The sequence below is a fragment of the Microtus pennsylvanicus genome, chromosome 19, assembly GCF_037038515.1.
Source record: "Microtus pennsylvanicus isolate mMicPen1 chromosome 19, mMicPen1.hap1, whole genome shotgun sequence".
Lineage (NCBI taxonomy): Eukaryota > Metazoa > Chordata > Mammalia > Rodentia > Cricetidae > Microtus > Microtus pennsylvanicus.
The window spans coordinates 31,563,734-31,582,694 of NC_134597.1; the positions used below are offsets into that span (position 1 = coordinate 31,563,734).

At 47.1% G+C, this 18,961-nt stretch overlaps 1 protein-coding gene across 1 annotated transcript; it reads left to right on the top strand.

Moving 5' to 3' along the window:
* Positions 1 to 919: 919 nt before the first annotated feature.
* Positions 920 to 7,366, top strand: Tmem213 (transmembrane protein 213). Its single transcript, XM_075953830.1, has 3 exons — positions 920 to 1,094; positions 5,816 to 5,884; positions 7,149 to 7,366. Exons 1-3 carry the CDS (start codon positions 983 to 985, stop codon positions 7,316 to 7,318), a joined length of 351 nt encoding a protein of 116 aa, XP_075809945.1. The 5' UTR covers positions 920 to 982; the 3' UTR covers positions 7,319 to 7,366.
* Positions 7,367 to 18,961: the final 11,595 nt, after the last annotated feature.

Genomic DNA, 18,961 nt, shown 5'->3' on the forward strand with positions numbered 1-18,961 from the left:
GTCTCAAACTCAGAGATCCACCTGCCTCTGCTTCCCGAGTGCTGGGATTAAACTATTATAACCATAAATTAAATGTTATCTCAGGTTTGTATGCGTATGTGTGTGCTTCAGCAGCGTTCATGATTTCAATCGTCCCCTAGAGATCTCGGAATGCACTCCCTTAGGTGAGAACACTCAGATGGGAACACCATCCGGCATTCAGACTGAAAGCAGGGTTCCATCAGACTGTTGCTGCTCAGTCCAGCATCTTCGCACAGACTCCTGATGTGGCTACACATTCTCCAGTTGGCATAGATAGTGCTCAGCCTGGCGCTCCAGGCCTCCCACTGCCATGCTGACCAAGATTTATCCATGCCCATCGGAGTGGGCTTCCGGGCACCACTCTGTCTGTGGCCTCTCCATGCATCCGTCTTCCTTCAGCAATCCCTCTTTCTCCTCTTTACCCCTCGAAATACTGTGCATGCTTCAAGGCCCAGTACAAATGTCACTTTTCCCCCTAACGTGTCCTATCAGAAGAGGTGGCTTGGTTCTGGCCACTGATGCCCAAAGTCCTTAACCATTTAGTCATTCCCTTGGCTACTCGGGATCTTGTGTTTTGTAACAGCAGCACCTGAGTGGATACAGGGCACACAGTCAGTGCTCAATAAATAACGGAGACACTGGCTTAGGGAATCTACACTCCGCCTGCAGGTGAAGCTGTGTAGCAAGGCCAGCCCCAAGGAACCAGCCGGTTATTCCCTTCCCTTTTCCTTAAGGGGAACAATTTTGCTTCAAAAACAGAGAACAGGAATTGCCCCTCCTCCCCTCCTCCAGCCACAGTTACAGAGGCAGAGCTGGGTGTGACAGGCAGTTTCTTTGGCTCCACCCTCTTTCTTTTCCCCCAAACACTGAACAGATACCCAGCTCCTACAGGACAGGAGTCACCTCAAACACCACGCACACAGGACCCAGGGTCCCCAACCCGGGGCACCCCTGTGCCAACATGGCCCAGACAGGTGTCTCCCTCTGCAGCCCTGGGTACCTCACCTCTGCCTCGCAGGCCACCCTGCTCTTCAGCCTGGTCCTCGCCTCCTTCCACTTGTCCTGCGGTACAGGTAATAGTTCTGAGCTTTTTTCTTGGCCACCTTGGGAAGGGGAGGGCAGGACTGAGGGGGAGGGGAGGATTCCTTGGCCCGGGTTGGCCCTGCAGGGTGGAAAGAGGAAACAGAAGTTTCCCTGGAGGATTAGGCAGGGAACCCCGGTGGGAGTCAGCTGGGGTGTCTTGGGTTTGTCTGTCACACTCAATTCCTTTGCTAGGATAGCAGCAGGCACCCGGTGGTCCTTGCCACAAAGAAAAAAAAATTGCGGATTCGTCAGTATCTCGCTTACCATGGGGCCAAACTGGTAGAAAATGTGTGGCTTCCCGCTATTTTCCCGGGCTCCTTTAGGCTCTCTCAAGGATGCGCCCTCGTCTTCCTATAGAACAGGCAGACGTTCCCTCCAGCCTGGACTTCCTCTAGAAAACTACCCCTAGCTCTCCACCCTCCCTGAGCGATCCCAGCACAGGTGTCAGAAACTTGGGATTCCCACCCCAGGGTCTCAAGAGGCCTGGCTTTCCCAGGCTGAGCTCTGCACCTGAGCATCCAGAGGTCTGGCTTCCTCTCTCCTGCTTCTGGCTTTGACCCTGCCCCAAGCTTTCTCAACGGGGCCCCACTCCTGACAGATGCCTCTCATCCTGAATCTCTCCTGTGGGGACTGTCAGGACACCCTTGGGACCCGCCAGAACCACTGGCTGTGTGATCTTGAGCAAATTACTTCATCTCTCTGTGTCCAGATTCCTTTTTTATAACACTGGGGTAAACAGAACCATGATTTATAAGGTAACTTCTACGGAAGAGATAACAACAAAATTTGGCAAGCACACAATGAACAGAAGCAGGGATGTTAGTTTTTGTAGTGCTTAATTTTCTCCTGCTTACCGCGACAGTGCCATGTTAGGTCTCCCCTGGTGCACTAGTCCCTGGCTGGTTCTCAGAATGCTGGAGGGTGATATTCAAATACTTGGGAATTCCCCTGGGCTATTCCATCTGAAGCACCTAAAACTGCGGACGTGGAGTGCGTTTTGACCTCCAAAAATGACAACTTCTCAGAGCAGTAGAGGTGCACGACTTTAATCCCCGCACTTGGGAGGCAGAGACAAGCAGGTCTCTGAATTCAAGGCCAGCCTGGTCTACAGAGTGAGTTCAGGACAGAGAAACCCTGTCTCAAAACCCAATAAATAAATACATAAATACCAATAAATAGATAAGACAGTTTCATAGGATCCAACCTAACACTGGCATCTAAGATTTTTGTTACTTTTGTTTCTCTCCATTCACTTATTCCGTCTCGAGAACATTCCCCGTCCCCCACCCCCGTGGAGTGGAGAGGAGAGATAAAGGCTACTGAAGTGACCGGGTTTTGAAGGAAAACTCTTTCTTATTTTTATTTTTTTCTTTTTGCTTTGGCCTTGTAAATAGATGAAGGAAAACTCTTAATGTCCAGGAATCAGTTTCTCCAAAACAAAGCCCAACTCCAAGCTGTGTAAATAATTTACAACAGTAGTCAGATCGTATCAAGGTAATCACCATACTTCTGGGTGGGGGAGGGACGGGGACCTGGTGGCAGCAGTTTTATGGTCCTCGGTGACCCTGTGCTGGGTGTCAACAGTACCTCTGAAGGACACACCACTCACTGGAAGTGTGGCATTGAGAGGTCTAGGCTCTCCCTCCCATTTTCAAGGAAACAGCATTATCATTTCCCAAAGGACTCTTCAGTCTCTTGGGTGATCAGGAGCTCAGTTGGGGAAGTGCTGCCTAGCAGAACCCAGCACCCACGGAACCCATGGTGTATGCCTGTCATCCTAGCACTGGGAGGTAGAGGCAGGAGAGTCGGGAGTCTGTTGCGTTGCAGGCTCAAGGCCAGCCAGAGATTCCTGAGAGTCTGTCTTTTAAAACACATTTAAAAACACAAATGGACAAACAAAAGCAAACAAATAAAAACCTGCTTGTAATCTGCCTACCTAGGTTGGTATTTGTGTGGGTAGAATTTTCTTCCATGTAAGTGCTTCAGGTTGAACTGTGCTTCCAATAAGGTGGCCATCAGCCACACAGGTGACACCTGAGAACAATTCACATGTGACTAAGGTGATGAGAAAGATGGACTCTTCTTTTCTTTTCTTTTTTCCTTTTTTCTTTTCTTTTCTTTTTTTTTTTTTTTTTGAGACAGGGTTTCTCTGTGTAGCATTGGAGCCTGTCCTGGAACTCGCTCTGTAGACCAGGCTGGCCTCGAACTCACAGAGATCTGCCTGTCTCTGCCTCCTGAGTACTGGGATTAAAGGTGTGCACCACCACTGCACGGCTAAAAGATAAATTTTTAACTTAAATTCATTTTTTAAAAAAATCAACTTAAAGAGGCAGTCAGATCTCTATGAGTTAAAGGCCAGCCTGGTCTATAGAGTAAGTTCCAGGACAGCAAGGGCTACATAGAAAAGGCCTGTCTTAAAAAACCAAAATAAATAAATAAGATAAAAGGGTTGGAGAGATGACTCAGTGGTTATGAGCACTGACTACTCTTCCAAAGGACCCAGGTTCAATTCCCAGCACCTGCACTGCAGTTCACAACTGTCTGTAATTCCAGTTTTCCAGTTCCAGGGGCTCTGACACCCACACACAGACATACATGCAGGCAAAACATCAATATACATTATATATATATATATATATATATATATATATATATATATATATATTTACAAAAACAAATTAAATAGTCACAATGGCAGAGCTGCTGCTGCTATTCTGGGCTGCACGGACATAATTTCCCTTCCCTGAATCTGAACGCTTGTCTCTATAAACCAGCACTCCTCCACAGACAGAACTTTTAGAATTCCCCCATCCTTCCTTGTCAACTGGGAGACAGTTACAAGCACTGACTCTTCTGGAAAGCGGTAGACTTGTCCACATGAGAAGTTGTTTTTGTTGATACCTGTACACCTGGGTAACTACATCACAACCCTCAGAGATAAAGAATCGGGGTCAGATTTCCGTGGTTTATTTGTTGACATGTTGGAAAGAAACCGAATCTGCTGTGAAAGAGACATTCTAGACTGTTCAGTGCTTGATTCGATTCATGCTGGAATGACCGTCCTATAGCTATCCGCACAGGAAGCAGCCGTGGGCAGCGGGTGCTTTTTGGTTTTGCTTTGTTTTCTTTGAGACAGGGCCTCACTCTGTAGCCCTGGCTGGCCTGGAACTTTCTATGTAGACCAGGTTGGCTTGGAACTCAGAGATCCCTCTCAGTTTCTTCATCCCAAGTGCTGGGATTAAAGGAGTGTGCCACCATGCTTCCCTGAAAAGCTTAAAGAAGGAGGAAAAGAAAGAAGAAGAAGAAGAAGAAGAAGAGGAGGAGGAAGAGGAGGAGGGAGGAGGAGGAGAAAAAGAAAGAAGAAGAAGAAGAAGAAGAAGAAGAAGAAGAAGAAGAAGAAGAAGAAGAAGAAGAAGAAGAAGAGACAATAAAAAGGGACTGAACTTGGGTCAACACAGACACACACACACATATCCATGTTTACTGCTGCATTGTTTATAGTAGCTAAAAAATGGAGCCAGCCTGGATGTCCATCAACGGATGAATGGATGACGGGCATGTGGTGCAGATGCATGAGTTTTACTCAGACATCAGGAACAAAATGATGTCATTTACAGGAAAATGGGTAGAATTAGATAGAATCATGATAAGCAAAATAAGACAAACTCTGAAAGACATATTTCACAGATTTCATCTCATATGTGGAATCCAGAGAAATACAGCAAGATTTGGATGCCATTTCACAAACATGGGAAAGGGACTGTTCTAGCTTGCTTCTCTATTGCTGGGACAAAACACTGACCAAAAGTAAATTGACGAGGGAAGGGATTATTTCACACGAGTTTACAATCCACCAGCAAGGAATGCCAAGGCAGAAACCATGAAGCAAGACCTGAAGCAGAGGCCATGAAGGAACACTAGCTTGCTCTTCCATGGGTCATAGCTTGCTTTTTTTTTTTCTAGAGCCTGTCCTGGAACTTGCTCTGTAGACCAGGCTGGCCTCGAATTCACAGAGATCCATCCGTCTCTGCCTCCCAAGTGCTGAGATTAAAGGCATATGCTACCAGCGCTCTGGAACCAGAGTTCTAGGACAGTCAGAGCTACACAGAGAAACCCTTTCTCAAAAAAACAAAACAAAAAGGGAGAATAATCCTTCATTTGAACTTGTAATACAAACATCACTGACTGGGGGACTTTAACAAAAAGGTACTTGCTCATGGTTCTGGAGGTTGGACATCTAGGTCAAGGTGTAGACAGGGGTTACATCCTGGGGTTACAGATGGCCTCTGCCTCACTGTGACCGTGAATGGCCATTCCTCTAAGCCCGAGCATCAGTATCTCTTCTTCCTTCTTGTTTTGTATTTGAGACAGGGTTTTATTCTGTAGACCTGGAATTCACAGAGATTCACCTGCCTCTGCTTCCCGAGTGCTGGGATCCTAGGATTCCGCACAGCTTTATTTAGCCTGAATTACTCTTTTGTCTGTCTCCAAATGCAGCCCCATTGGAGGGTTAGGGCTCCTTCTGCTGAACGTGGAGAACAGGACACAATCCCTTACCAGAGTCTTAATGTCGCATCAAGCTCTACTGCCTTCACTGGCTCTTCTAGAAAACCGTCATTATACTCATTACCCATGCACTAAATAATTCAAACCCTCTGCCCGGGACTCATTGTGCCTTCCGCCTGACACCATCTCTTGCCTTTTCTTACAGAAGCCAGCAGCGGCAACTCAACCCTGAGTATACACCACCCAGACCCTGGGACCCTGGAGCAGTGTGCCAGTAAGCTTCCCCTGATCCTAGAGCCATCCCTGGAGCTAGGAAGGAAACTTGGGCCTCTCTCCATCCACTAATGGGTGTCAGATGACCGACCCAGTGACTGCCTGCTCTTCCCAGACAATGGGGGGGGGGATGTCCCAGCATTGTTTACCGAGCAGATTAAGAGCTAGCTTGGCTTTGATCTCAATAATCTCACACGCAGGTGGGTTTAATGGCTCATGCCCTGGCCAAGAGCCAAAGGTGCCCTGAGTATAAATGTTCTAGCATTTGGAGGTAAGAGGCCTAATAAAAACAGCTGGTCCACCAGGCAGTGGTGGCATACACTTTTTTTAAATAATGACTTTAATTATGTATACAGTGTTCTGTCTGCATGCTAGAAGAGGGTACCAGACTTCACTATAGATGGTTGTGAGCCACCTTGTGGTTGCTGGAAATTGAACTCAGGTCCTCTGGAAAAGCAGCCAGTTCTTTACCTCTGAGCCATCTCACCAGCCCAGTGGCATACGCTTTTAATCCCAGCACTAGGGAGACAGAGGCAGGTGGATCTCTGTGAGTTTGAGGCCAGCCTGGCCTACGGAGTGAGTTCCAGGACAGCCACGACAGCTATGCAGAGAAACCCTGACTCAAAACAAGAAGAAAACAAAACAACAACAACAACAAAAAAAAACCCAGTTGGTTCAACCTCTGCCCAAAGCAGGAGCTGCTTGAAGACTCTTTCCTTATTTCCGTTCATCCTCCTGAGATGTTTCCAGGGGCAGGGCGCTCAGAGAGCAAAGAGAAATTTCTATCACACGTGTCCAATCAACAGAAAGCTTTGCTTCATCTTGACTGCGGCCCCTTTATCCCGTCCTCATCAGATGACAACTGTCCTTACCTGTGTGTGCTCATAAAGAGGGGGGTGGGCAGCAATACTTAAAAGGCCGAGAATACAGCGGTGGGGTCTACGGACTGGAGCGTGAGCTCTAATTCTGTCATCTGTGGTCTTGGGCAATGAATGTCCAGTTTGGGTTTTTTTGTATGAAGTAGGGATAATAGCTGGATCTATCACAGGGCTGGAGTGTAGCTCAGCGGCCAAGCCTATGCTCGTTCAAGGTCCTGAGCTCAACCCCTATCACCCGATCGCTGATACTACCTTGAGTGCATAAGGCAAAGAGTATAAGCCCAACAAGTAGCAAACAAGAAGCTTCTAAAGGTCAGCTGCTGTCTCGCTGGGAGGGAGTGGGTGTGGCTGGTGTGTTAGGTTCCCTTCTTGCTCCTCCCCCACCAGATGTGGACTTCTGCCCACTAGCGTCGCTGTGCTGCCGGGCTTCAGTGGATGAGTACGGCTGGATTGCTGCGGCGGTCGGCTGGAGTCTCTGGTTCCTCACCCTCATCCTGCTGTGTGTGGACAAACTGATGAAACTAACTCCAGAGGAGCCCAAAGACCTGGCAGCGTGAGCCACGGCCCCAACAACGGCTATTCCCACTGTGTGTGGAGACTAGGGGGAGGGGAGGAGCTTTCGAGAAGCAGGGCTTCTGCCACTTTTAAAGTCATTTGCTCCTCGATGTCTCTGGCTCCTTTGTTTTGGCTTTGGTGCTGTCGAGCAAACCCAGGTCATTGCATAAGCTACGCCCGCACTTTGCTGTTGAGCACGCCCTCATTGCTGCAGGCATGCCCACTTCAGCTGCTTCTCCAAAGTGGGGAAGGCGAGGCCAGAGCTGTCTGAACAACCTCCATCTTTCAGGGTCCCTATGGTGCCGCTCCTCTTCTACCCCGAGCTTTCTTGTGGGTGCAATCTTTTAGGGGACAGATTTGAAAAGCAGGATATTGGCTCCACCTACTCCAGGCAAGGGCACAGCAATCATCCTGAAGTGGGAACAGCACCCCAACTCATCCCGCCTCCTTCCCAAGTCCAGTTCCTCCCACCCTCCATCTTTCTTCTCTGCATCTCCCTGGCTGTCCAGCCCCACCTGTTTTAGTTACTTAGTTTATTTCTTTTCACGTGTATGCGTGTGCACTTGCATGAGCTCATGTCCACGTGTGTGCAGTGCTCCTAGAGGGTGTCCGATCCCCTGGGACTGGAGTTCGAGATGGCCATGAGCCACCATGTACATGCCTGGACTGAACCCAGGTCCTCCGCAAAAGTAACAAGTGCTCTTGACTGCTGAGTCTCTCCAGGCTCAAGTACTTGTTTTTGAAAGATGGGAGATTTAGTATTCTGGCCGATGTGACCAGAAATACATCACTTTACTAAGTATCAACTTTCTAATGTAAGAATTAGATCCAGCCAGTGGTTTAACACTCAAGCCGAGAAAACCCACCCAGCAGTTTGGACTGTTATGTGGGAGGTGGTGGGCATGTGGCTTGTCTTTCCCATGTGAGCTGCCTCACTCTTACGGATTTAATCGGCAGCTTTGTTTTGCCTGTTTAATTTTTTTGAGTTTTTTTGTTTTGTTTTTGAGACAAAAATCTCTTGTAATCCAGGCTGGCCTTTGAACTTCACATATAACTGAGAACTGGTTTCTCATGGCCCAGGCTAGCCTTGAACTTCCAATCCCCCTGCCTCCCCTCCACCCCCGCCAGTCTGGGATTGTAGGTATGCACCACCACACGCAGCCTGGGTATGTTTCAGTACATTAAGGACATGGTAGGGCTGGGAGCCGTGATTGAAATGATGACTCTGGGGCAGAATGAGACCACCAGGACTGACCCACAGGGCACAAGCCGCAGCTTGGTTTGGAAGTGTGCAAAGAGACACGGGCTTCGGGTTCCCAAGCTGAGTGTGGAGGTAGACACCAAAGCAGTGACCCGAGACCCCTGCTGATGCATTCGTGACCACTCTGACTTTCTAAGACACCAGAAAACATGGGTCAGGTAGGAAGAGGTTTTTTTAATGGTTGTTAAATTCTTTTAAACGTCTTGATACCAATTTCCCAGACTCGATGAATCGCTGTAAGAACTGAATCTCCGGGGAGACAAGCAGAGCCCCCAACATCTCCAGGCATTCAGAGAGGCAGCCTTCTAACCTGTCTCTCTGGATAGAAGCCACTAGAAGGTTCAAGATCAACAGGAACAAGCACAGTTCTCATTCCCCAACCTTCTGAGGGCAATTCCCCCAGAAAGGACTCGAGGGACAGGGACTGGGAGAGGTGAACCCTGAACACAGTGGGTGTGGCGGGATGCATCTGCAGAGAAGGAAATCTGCACCTAGGGATGAGAAAAGGGTGGCAACATTTGATGCCTTTTCACCCAGAGGCGCTACACATGACATTTAACGTCATGCATACATGTAATTTTGACCTGCATCTACGGGAATCCATGAGACCCGAGATGATGCGAGCTGACTAGGTCAATTTGGATTTTATTTTACTAGATTTACTCATTCTATGAGTGCTTTGCCTGCCTGCACGTCTGTGCACCATGTGTGTGCCTGGTGCCTGCAGAGGTCAGCAGATGGCGCTGAATGCCCAGGAACTGGAGTTGCAGATGGTGCTGAGCCACCACCTGGGTGCTGGAAACTGAGGCTCTCTCTCCTCCCTCCCCTCCCCGCTTCTCTGCTGTGGATATAATATAACCAGCTGCCTCACTCCTCTGCATGATTTCCTCGCCAGGATGGTTGTAGCCTCAAAGTGTGAGCCAAAAGAACTTTCCCCCCTTAGTGGCTTGTCCGGTGTCTGGTCCCAGCCACAGAGGTCACAGGTTACTGGAGCACTGGCTAATTCCTGGCAGCCACATGGTGACTTACAACCATGTGAAACTCCAGTTCCAGGGCATCTGGCCCCTTCCTCTCACATCCCTGGGCACTACACTTACATGGTACACATAGGCAAAGCACCCAAACACATAAGCGGAAAGAAAAAGTAACTCATACAAAGAGAGATGGCAAAGTGGAGCGAGGAGGATGGGGGGTGCAAATCAGTGTGCAGTGTGACCACTGCTCCACTGTCACCATGCCAGCCCCACACAACAGACAGTATCCCTTTTCAAACTGACAAGTAACTAATATACAAATGAAAACGGACCCTTTCCACCCGAAGGATTTCTTTCTTTGGCTACAGGGACATGGGCTTCTGGTTCCCAAGCTGAATGTGGAGGTATACACCAAAGCAGTGACCCAAGACTCCTGCTGATGCATTCCTGCTGATGTATTCACTCAATACAGTGAGTCATAGAATAAACTAAGAGCAGCATTGAGGGCCATTGGGTTCTACCTCCCCCTACCCCACCCCACACAAGGCTTTACCTCAAGAGCTATGACTCGTCTCTGTTTGGTGACCAGCAAATGATTATAAAATGCCTCTTAAAATGTATGTATAGTTGCCTGGTGGTGGTGGTGCAAGCCTTTAATCCCAGCACTCTGGAGACAGAGGCAGGTGGATCTCTGTGAATTTGAGGCCAGCCTGGTCTAAAAAGAGCTAGTTCCAGGACAGGCTTCAAAGCTACAGAGAAACCCTGTCTCAAAATTTTTTTAAAAAAAAATGTATACTCAGTGCGCACTTCCACAGCACATATTCTACAACTGAATTCCAGGAAGACGAGCACGGCCCTTGTGTGAGGATGTCACACGTTTGTGAAGCACTCCATACTTTTGGCCCAAGAACTACAGAACAGGGGGTGGAAAGACTGTGAGAGCCAGAACTGGAAGTCTCCTGGGAGATCATGTCTCCTAGAAACAACAGGGAAGCAATTCCAGGAAGTCTCATCAACATGGTACCTAAATATGACCCGAACAAGCAAGACACCAATAGACCTGCTACTGTGGAGGAGGGAAAGCCGAGGAGGCCTCAACCCTAGAAGAAGACCTTCAGGCAACTAAGGAATAAGGAAGGCTGGAGAAATGGCCTTCCCCAGGGATGAGCCCCCAGATTGGTTATCCAATACCAAATGGTCAGCCCTGAAAAAAATACATGCAAGTAACATACAAACTTAGCAGACTTAGTATACACACACACATACACACACACACACTTAGGGATACATGTAACAATTTAAAAATGAGGCCAGGAAAAGTTATATATAGTAAACATGTGCCTACATAAGGGCCAAATAATTTCTGATCCAATAGAAAAATAATTTGCCAGGTGGTGGTGGCACATGCCTTTAATCCCAGCACTCTGGAGCTAGAGGCAGGCAGATCTCTGAGTTTGAGATCAGCCTGGTCTACAGACTGAGTTTAGGACAGTCAGGGCTACACAGAGAAACCCTGTCTTGAAAAAAAAAATTAATTAAAAGGTACAAAAACAAAGCAAACAAAATCCAGGGAGATACTCTAGAAAAATAATAGTTGCCTCCAACACTTTGCTATTTAGATAACGTTACATATTAGGAAAAAAAACCCAAATATCAAACAATAACTTAATGTTAAAACGAATGACGTTCAAAGGCCCCAGGATTCGAAAGGTGAGGTCACAAGGTTCTGAGGTCACACATGACCAGATCCATCACTGTGTACAATGAGGACACACGACAACTCACCAGACTGTATATAAATCCTACCGATACTTGGATGAATGCATAATGCATTTACTGAACATTTACCACGTCCCAGTCATAGGACAGAGACTTTACTTAAAGCACTGGGAATGTGGAAGAGAGAGGAGGGTCTGTGAGCAAAACACCATGAAGGTCACACATGTGTCCTCGTTAGTGTGGTGGTCCATGTGGAGGCCAGAGGTGGACATCAGCTATTCCCCTTCATTTGCTCCACACCTTTATTCATATTGTTGATAGGGACGGCTTAGTGTAAAGTCAGCTTGGAAGAAAAATGTGCTGAACCATCCCAATCACAGAACATTTTTAACATTAACACGGTCAGCATTTACTTATGTGTATGCATGCATAAGCTCTGTGTGTGTGTGTGAGCGCGCGCGTGTGCACACACACAAGCCAGAGGGTGATTTTCTCTATTGCTCCTTATTCTCTGAGACAGTCATTGAAACCTGAGCTCACTCACGGACCCCTGGGATCCTCTTGTTTCTGCCTTCCAGTGCAGGGGTCATGGGTCATACATGCACACCTGGGGTTTTACCTGGCTGTGAGGAGCCCCAACCTCAGATCCTTATGTACAGCAAGCACTTTGCCCACTGAGCCATCTCCCTAGCTCTTACCTCCAAAAGTATTTATTTGTACGTGTGTGAGTGTTGTCTGCATAGATATGTGTACCACGTGTGTTCCTGCTTCCCACAGAGGTCAAGCAGGGCATTAGATCCCTGAAACTGGATTTGTGGGCAGTTGTGGGCCACTAAATGGGTGCAGGGAACTGAGTCTAAGTCCTCTACAAGAGCATTCAGTGCGTCCAACCACTAAGACAACCCTCCATTCCCCACCTAGCTTTTTTAAAAGCCTAAAATTTACTAGAATTTTGATGCTGGCATCTTCAGTGTAGTTACAGTAGCTTTTGTTTTCTTCATTAATGCCATGTAGACTTTGGGTCAGAAAAGGTAAAACGGTTAGAGACTGCCAGGCCGTGGTGGTGCACGCCTGTAATCCTAGTGCTCAGGAGACGGAGACAGAGAATCTGTGAGTTCAAGATCAGCCTGGTCTACAGAGCAAGCTCCAGGACAGCCAGGGCTGCAAAGAGAAACCTTGCCTCAAAAACCGAAAAAACAAAAAACAAAAAAACAAAGCAAAACAAAACAGATCACCATTAAAGATCACCGGTTTTATATGTTGACTATCTCATTTAAATTTGTTGTGTCTCAAAAATGTTTAACATTACTGATAATTTTTTAAAGATTTATTTATTTATTATGTATACAACATTCCTTCCATGTATCCTAGCATGCCAGATCTCATTATAGATGGCTGTGAGCCACCATGTGGTTGCTGGGAATTGAACTCAGGACCTCTGGAAGAGCAGTCAGTGTTCTTAACCTCTGAGCCATCTCTCCAGCCCCCCCATTACTGATAATTTGTAAATCAGATTTGTCTCACTAATAATATCTGTGACATGAGCACACTGGTCCCCAGATTTCACTTATCCTTGTGTATGTCTGCGGTGACGATGCTTGTGGAGGGTCTTTCACCACGTGGGGCTGGGGATGGAACTCAGGTCCTCAGGCCTGACTGGCAGCAGGCTCCTTTATCCACTGAGCCATTTCACTGGGCTAGTGGTCCTCAGACTTCAAACTGAGGCAGTGAGCATTCTCTTCTTACAGCTTTTGAAGTTCTAAATCTTGCCTGGTCTTTGGATTCTGCTAAAATTAGCATATCTAGCTTCTGCTTAAGGCCATAGCACAGAACTAACATTGAAAAAACTACCCACTAAGTGGGACAGTGGTGGCACACGCTCTTAATCCCAGCACTCAGGAAGCAGAGGCAGGCAGATCTCTGTGAGTTTGAAGCTAGCCTGGTCTATAAAAGCTAGTTCCAGGACAGGCTCCATAGCTACACAGAGAAACCCTGTCTCAAAAAAACAGACACGGGGCTGAAGATATGGCTCAGTGGTTAAGAGCACTGACAGCTCTTCCAGAGGACCCGGGTTCAATTCCCAGCACCCACATGGCAGCTCACAACTGTCTGAAGATCTAGTTCCAGGGGACCTGACACCTTCACACTGATGCACATAAAATAAAAGTTAAATAAACCACAAAAAAATAAAAAAACAAGCAGACAAGAAAAAAAACAACCTACTTACTTTGACTGAAACACACCAACCCATTTCTGCTGTAATTCCTTTCCCCTTAAACTCTGCCCTAATGTTTTCTTCAGAATTTTAAAATATTAAATGAAAGAAACCACTTATTGAGTCTCATGACCACATCACAGAACCCCAATCCAAATATTTTTGCTCCCAGGCCCTCCCTTGCTGCCATGTAAGCTTTTAAATAGGGTTGGTTTGTCATGGTGCTATGCGGTGGTGTGAGCACTACAAACAGTACAGCGGTAGCTACACAAATGTGGTTCACCCAGACCTGCCTCTGCGATCTTTCCACATCAGCGGAGTCAAACACACCCTACCCGCATTCAAGTCGGGACGGACAGACGTGGGAGCTGAGAAAACGGCGGAGACCCACCGAGGAATCAAGTTACTAGGCAAACAGGCCACTTGCAATAACAAGGTGTTGGTAAATGATCTCCCTCAGGAGCTGGCCTGCTCCTGTTTCCGCCTCCCCTCAAGCTGTGCTGGGCAGGGAGGCACACACCAGGAGAGGGAGGGGTGAGAAATGACCAGCACTTGGGTGTGGGAGCAGCCTGACCTTCAAAGCTGAAGCTGTTCCTAGTGACTGCCCTCCTGGTACTTTGGACCTGTTTATACTTAGAGCAGGTAAAATCTGGCTGGGTAATTAATACATTCTACCAGCTCCCATAGCATGTTTGCTGTTTAAAAAAAATCCCTCTTCAATACAACATATTATGATATACAGATATATAGATATATCCAGAGGTATCTATATAGATATATAGATCTGTGTATATTTATATATGTATTTATATGTATAATATCTCTCTATATGTATGTATGTATGTATGTATGTATGTATGTATGTATGTATGTATCTATCTATCTATCTATCTATCTATCTGTAATATTGTGGTGCTAAGGGTCAAACTTAGGATCTTGCATATACCAAGCAAGCACACTACTGTTGAGCTACACCTACGCCCAGTATTTATTAATGAAAATTGTCTGCTATATTGGAATATATTATCATTGCGTATTCATGTGTATTCTTATTTTCCTTTGTAAGATTTTTTTCAAGTTTGTTTAAACATTCACAATGTCCTATTCCTGCTATTAGATTTGGGGCAGGGGTTTGAGTCAGGGTTTCTCTGTGTAACAGCCCTGGATGTCCTGGAATTCACTCTGTAGACCAGGCTGACCGCCTGCCTCTGCTGTGTGTTGGATTAAAGGCATGGACCACCAAACCTGATTTAGATTTTTAAATCTATTTTTTAAAAAATATTACGTGTGTGTGTGTATTCAACAGCAAGGAGGTCCAAGGACAACATACAAGATTTAGTTCTTTCTATTGTATGATCTCTGGGGGTCAGATCCATGTGGTCAGGCCTAGGGGAAAGTGCCAAGTCTTTAAATTTTAAGTTGATTATTTAATGGGTGGGGGTGTGAATGCAGGCACGCACTTGGCCATCTCATACCTGTGGAAACTTCCTTGTTGAGGCAGGGTCTCCCGTCCTAAGAGCTTCAGGGTGACTGTCCCATTTCTGTCTCCCACCAGGACGCAGGAGTGCTGGAATGAGATGCCTGTCACCACGTCCAACTTTCTTATTTGGGTTCTGGGACGTTTGCACAGCCTGCACCTTTAGATGTGTTGAGCCATCTCCCTGGCCCACTATTAAGGTTCTTGTCAGGCAAGGTGGCGCACGCCTTTAACCCCAGCACTCAGGGAGCATGGGCAGGCAGATCTCTGTGAGTTCGAGGCCAGCCTGGTCCACATAGCTAGTTCCAGGATAGGCTCCATAGCTACACAGAGAAACCCTGTCTCAAAAAAAAAAAAAAAGAAAGAAAAATATTTCTTTTTAATGTTTAGAATTACCTGATTCTTCATATTGGCCAATGTTGCCTGTTGGTTACTATTTCCTTGTGGTTATCATCATCATTACTATTAATCTGACAGTGCTCAGAATTGAATCAATGGTCCCAAGCATGCTACACTCAGCTATTAACTCTCTAAACTCTTGAGACAGAATCTCACTATGTGGACTGCACTGGCCCCAAACTCATGGTCTCCTGCCTCAGCCTCTGGAATGCCAGGATTACAGGTGTGTGCCACTGTACCTGGCTGGATTTTTCTCCAGAGTCTCTTTCTTGAGTCTTGAAGCTGGTAGCTCTTCCTTCACCATGAATAGGAGCCGTGCCGTCAAAGAAGTGTGGCAGGTCCTGGACTAGCATGCTTAGGGCAGGATTGCAACAGCCAGGACAATCCCCTATGGGCTCTAGCTGACAAGATTAGTTTGTTTACACTACTTTGTTTGCTTTCTGTATCTTTTTTTTTTTTTTATAGCTCCCCTACTAGTGAGGTCTTTTATACAAAACTGGCAACATAGAAAATCTACAGACTGGATTTCATCAGCATTTCCGTGTCTGTGGTCCCAGGAGGCTACCCAGGATCCCATGTCTTTCTTAGTTGCTGGGTTCCCCCTGTGTTCTGAATTGTTCTGCTTTGAGTTGCCAGGGAGTGTCATCTTCTTGGGTTTCCAAAAAAAAAACCCCTAGAGTTTGCCCTATTCTCTTTTTAAGGTGGAATCAACTTTGCTCTTCTAGTTTGCACCTTTAACCCATAGCATCCTTTCCAATCTGCTGCATCTGCTTAGAGCGGCAGCAGCTGGGCCAGTGGGCAGCAGAAACGCGGACAGGGCACCACGGCTGCGAGCGGGGACGATTCTGCCAGCTCAGCTGAGTGGAATGCTGTTGACCGAAGTCCCTGGAAAACCACACTAGAAACGAGTTCTCAGCAGGCACTCAAAAAGAACAAAAGGTCACCTCAGCACGCCTAACCACGTTTGACACAGTGTAACACAATTGTGTTGCAAAGGAATGAACCAAACGCTTCGACACCAATTCGTAGCATTTATTGACATTTCCATTTAAAATGCTAAGAAAGCTGTAAAAATTGTAAACATGGGAACCAAACACTGCATAAATTATTTCCAAACTCTACAGCACATTAGAAAACAGTGCAGCTAATTGAAGGGTAGAAACGTGACCGACAAATAGGAGGGCGGGCTCAATCGCCAAATCACACACCCATATTGAGATCTGAGGGCCCGTTTGAGATCAGCAAACCATGATTGTCAAGTTGCAGTCTTGATGCCACAGGTGGCCCAATTTGCTCTGCAGTTTTGTATATTAGCACGCATCTGCTAGCACGGACCTCAACCAAGCTGGAGGCAAGCCAGACTCCCTGCAGCCGGGCAGAGCAAGCTTCCCTGCTAAGGCTAGCTCCCGTCTCTGCTCCTCTCTACTCTACAGCGAGCTCTGCAAAGAGGAGAGCAGAACTCAGAGCCTTTCTATAATCGTTTCTGAACCAACTCCCTGATAGGCTCAGAACGACCGAATTAAGGACCAGAAACCTTGGCTCCTCTGGCACCTCCTGCTTCTTTTCCTAGCACAGGGGAAGAACAGGGCGTCTAGCTTTAGCTTAGCCCTATGATCCCCAAGCCATGTCATGAGTACTTGGTATCTAAGGGTGTGAGAAAAGACTCAGTGATGCTCCAAGTAAATCACCGAAGTGGCCCTGAAGCAGAGAAACCCAGAGGAGGGAAGCAAAACAGGAGCCTGGATGTGACCTGCCGGGCGGGACACCGACCTGGGAGGAGTATCCTGGCTGGTTCCTAACCGATTCGTGTTCCCAAAGACATTTACTATTCCTTTTCTACACTACAATGCTGCTGTGTGTTCTTAATTGTCCAGTGTCCTGTTACACACACCAGGTGTAAATTAACACTGTACCACGACGGTTCAGTTTTCGAGTCTTTTTAACGTGGACAAAAGAATTCTAGCTTAAACACCCACAATCACCACCCTCTTCCAGCCCCCTCCCCTTCAAAACAAACCACCTGAAATGTGCTCAGCTCTTGTTTACTAGGTGACGCGCAGAAGCCTATGTGTTCCATGAGAATGTTAAAACAGAGGCCCACAGAAACCCTCTCACCTGTTCCGGGAATGCCTGTAATGGGCTGGACTAAATGGCGAAGCTCCAGAGACTGTCCTATTCAGATGTGTTTGTGCCCACGGGTGAAGCGGACTTCCTCCTACGCCTGCTTGGACCAGCTGTGGAGGAGCAGGCTCTGCTGACAAGCTCTGGAGCCTCGCTTTGGAGGTAGAAATGGCAGGGCAAAAACTCCACTAGCAGTGAACTTAGTAAAGACAGGAGCACCCGGCCCTGTGCCCAGAACCTCGATCCAACATTCGTCCAAGTGTCTAATTCATTCCCACCTAAGAATCCAAGGTGAAGGGGTCAAGGCAGGCCTAAAGAATGATTAACTCATGAAGTCCTCCCAAAACAGACTAGTGTCTGGGGACTGGCTTGGTGTCTAGAGCACTCACCAAGACCTAAAACTGCAGTAAACATTGTAGACAAGAAAACAGGGGTTTGCTGGTTTCAGCCGGAAGCCTTCCAGCCGGAAGCCTTCCAGGCATGCGAGACCTGCGCGCGCTTTGGGTCACAGGACTCATGTCTTCAAAAATTCCGCTTGGCAAAAACCCAACTGCTTAAAAGTCATTGTGCATCAAAATCAACAAGCGCTCTGAAATGAAATAAAAATTGGAGGAAAACATGGCGGTGTAAAGCCAGATGTACTTATCCACAACCTGCTAAAGACCACAGAGGGCCATCGAGATCCGCCACAAGCTAAGGGTCCATGTCAACATCACTGACTTACTTTAGACCAGACATCAGCAGTTCTTGAACTCTGATCTCCCTTCCCACACCACTCTTTCTAGCTAGGCAGAGCCTCACCAGCCTGGCCATTTGCTTGCTGCATTCGACAGGTTTCCTCACACTGCTTCCTCTTCTCAAACACTGCAGTTAAGGATTGAGTGTTCACACTATCTCAGCTCAAGAGTGAGGCCACTTTCAGTGACAGAGTAAGTATCCAATTCTTTTTCTTTCTTTCTTCCTTTTTATTTTTTTGAGACAGGGTTTCTCTGTATCTTTGGAGCCTGTCCTGGAACTCACTCTGTATACCAGGCTATCCTCGAACTCACAGAGATCCACCTGTCTCTGCTTCCCAAGTGCTGGGATTAAAGGCAAGCGCCACCACCTGGCTTAGAGTACCCAATTTTTAAACCTTTTCCCAGGACAACTGTGGGACTTACCCCCTGCCATACCATTACTGGCTTGAGTAACATCAAAGTGGCTTCCGCAGTTGACTTCTCCCCTAAGATCTCATCAACCCCAAACATGTGACTTCGATGACTTCTAAATACCCAACACACCTGTGTCCTTTGCATGCTATGGATATCTAGCCCACGCTGCTTATCTGGAGCGTCCAGCTTTTATAACTGTCTGCACTATCCAGATTAGAGTCTCAGCTCTCTCAGAAGACAGGGATCATGTCTGCTGACCTACATAGTATCAGAAACCGCAGAAAGTCAGGAGCAAAAAAAGGATGCTTCGGGGGGACCTTTGGAGCCA

What these genes read in the sequence shown, in the direction of transcription:
- Tmem213 (XM_075953830.1), top strand. Translation starts at nt 983, where the DNA reads ATGGCCCAGACAGGTGTCTCCCTCTGCAGCCCTGGGTACCTCACCTCT. An exon ending in CCACTTGTCCTGCGGTACAG is followed by an intron (nt 1,095 to 5,815) that starts GTAATAGTTCTG and finishes CTTTTCTTACAG; the next exon opens with AAGCCAGCAGCGGCAACTCA. An exon ending in GACCCTGGAGCAGTGTGCCA is followed by an intron (nt 5,885 to 7,148) that starts GTAAGCTTCCCC and finishes CTCCCCCACCAG; the next exon opens with ATGTGGACTTCTGCCCACTA.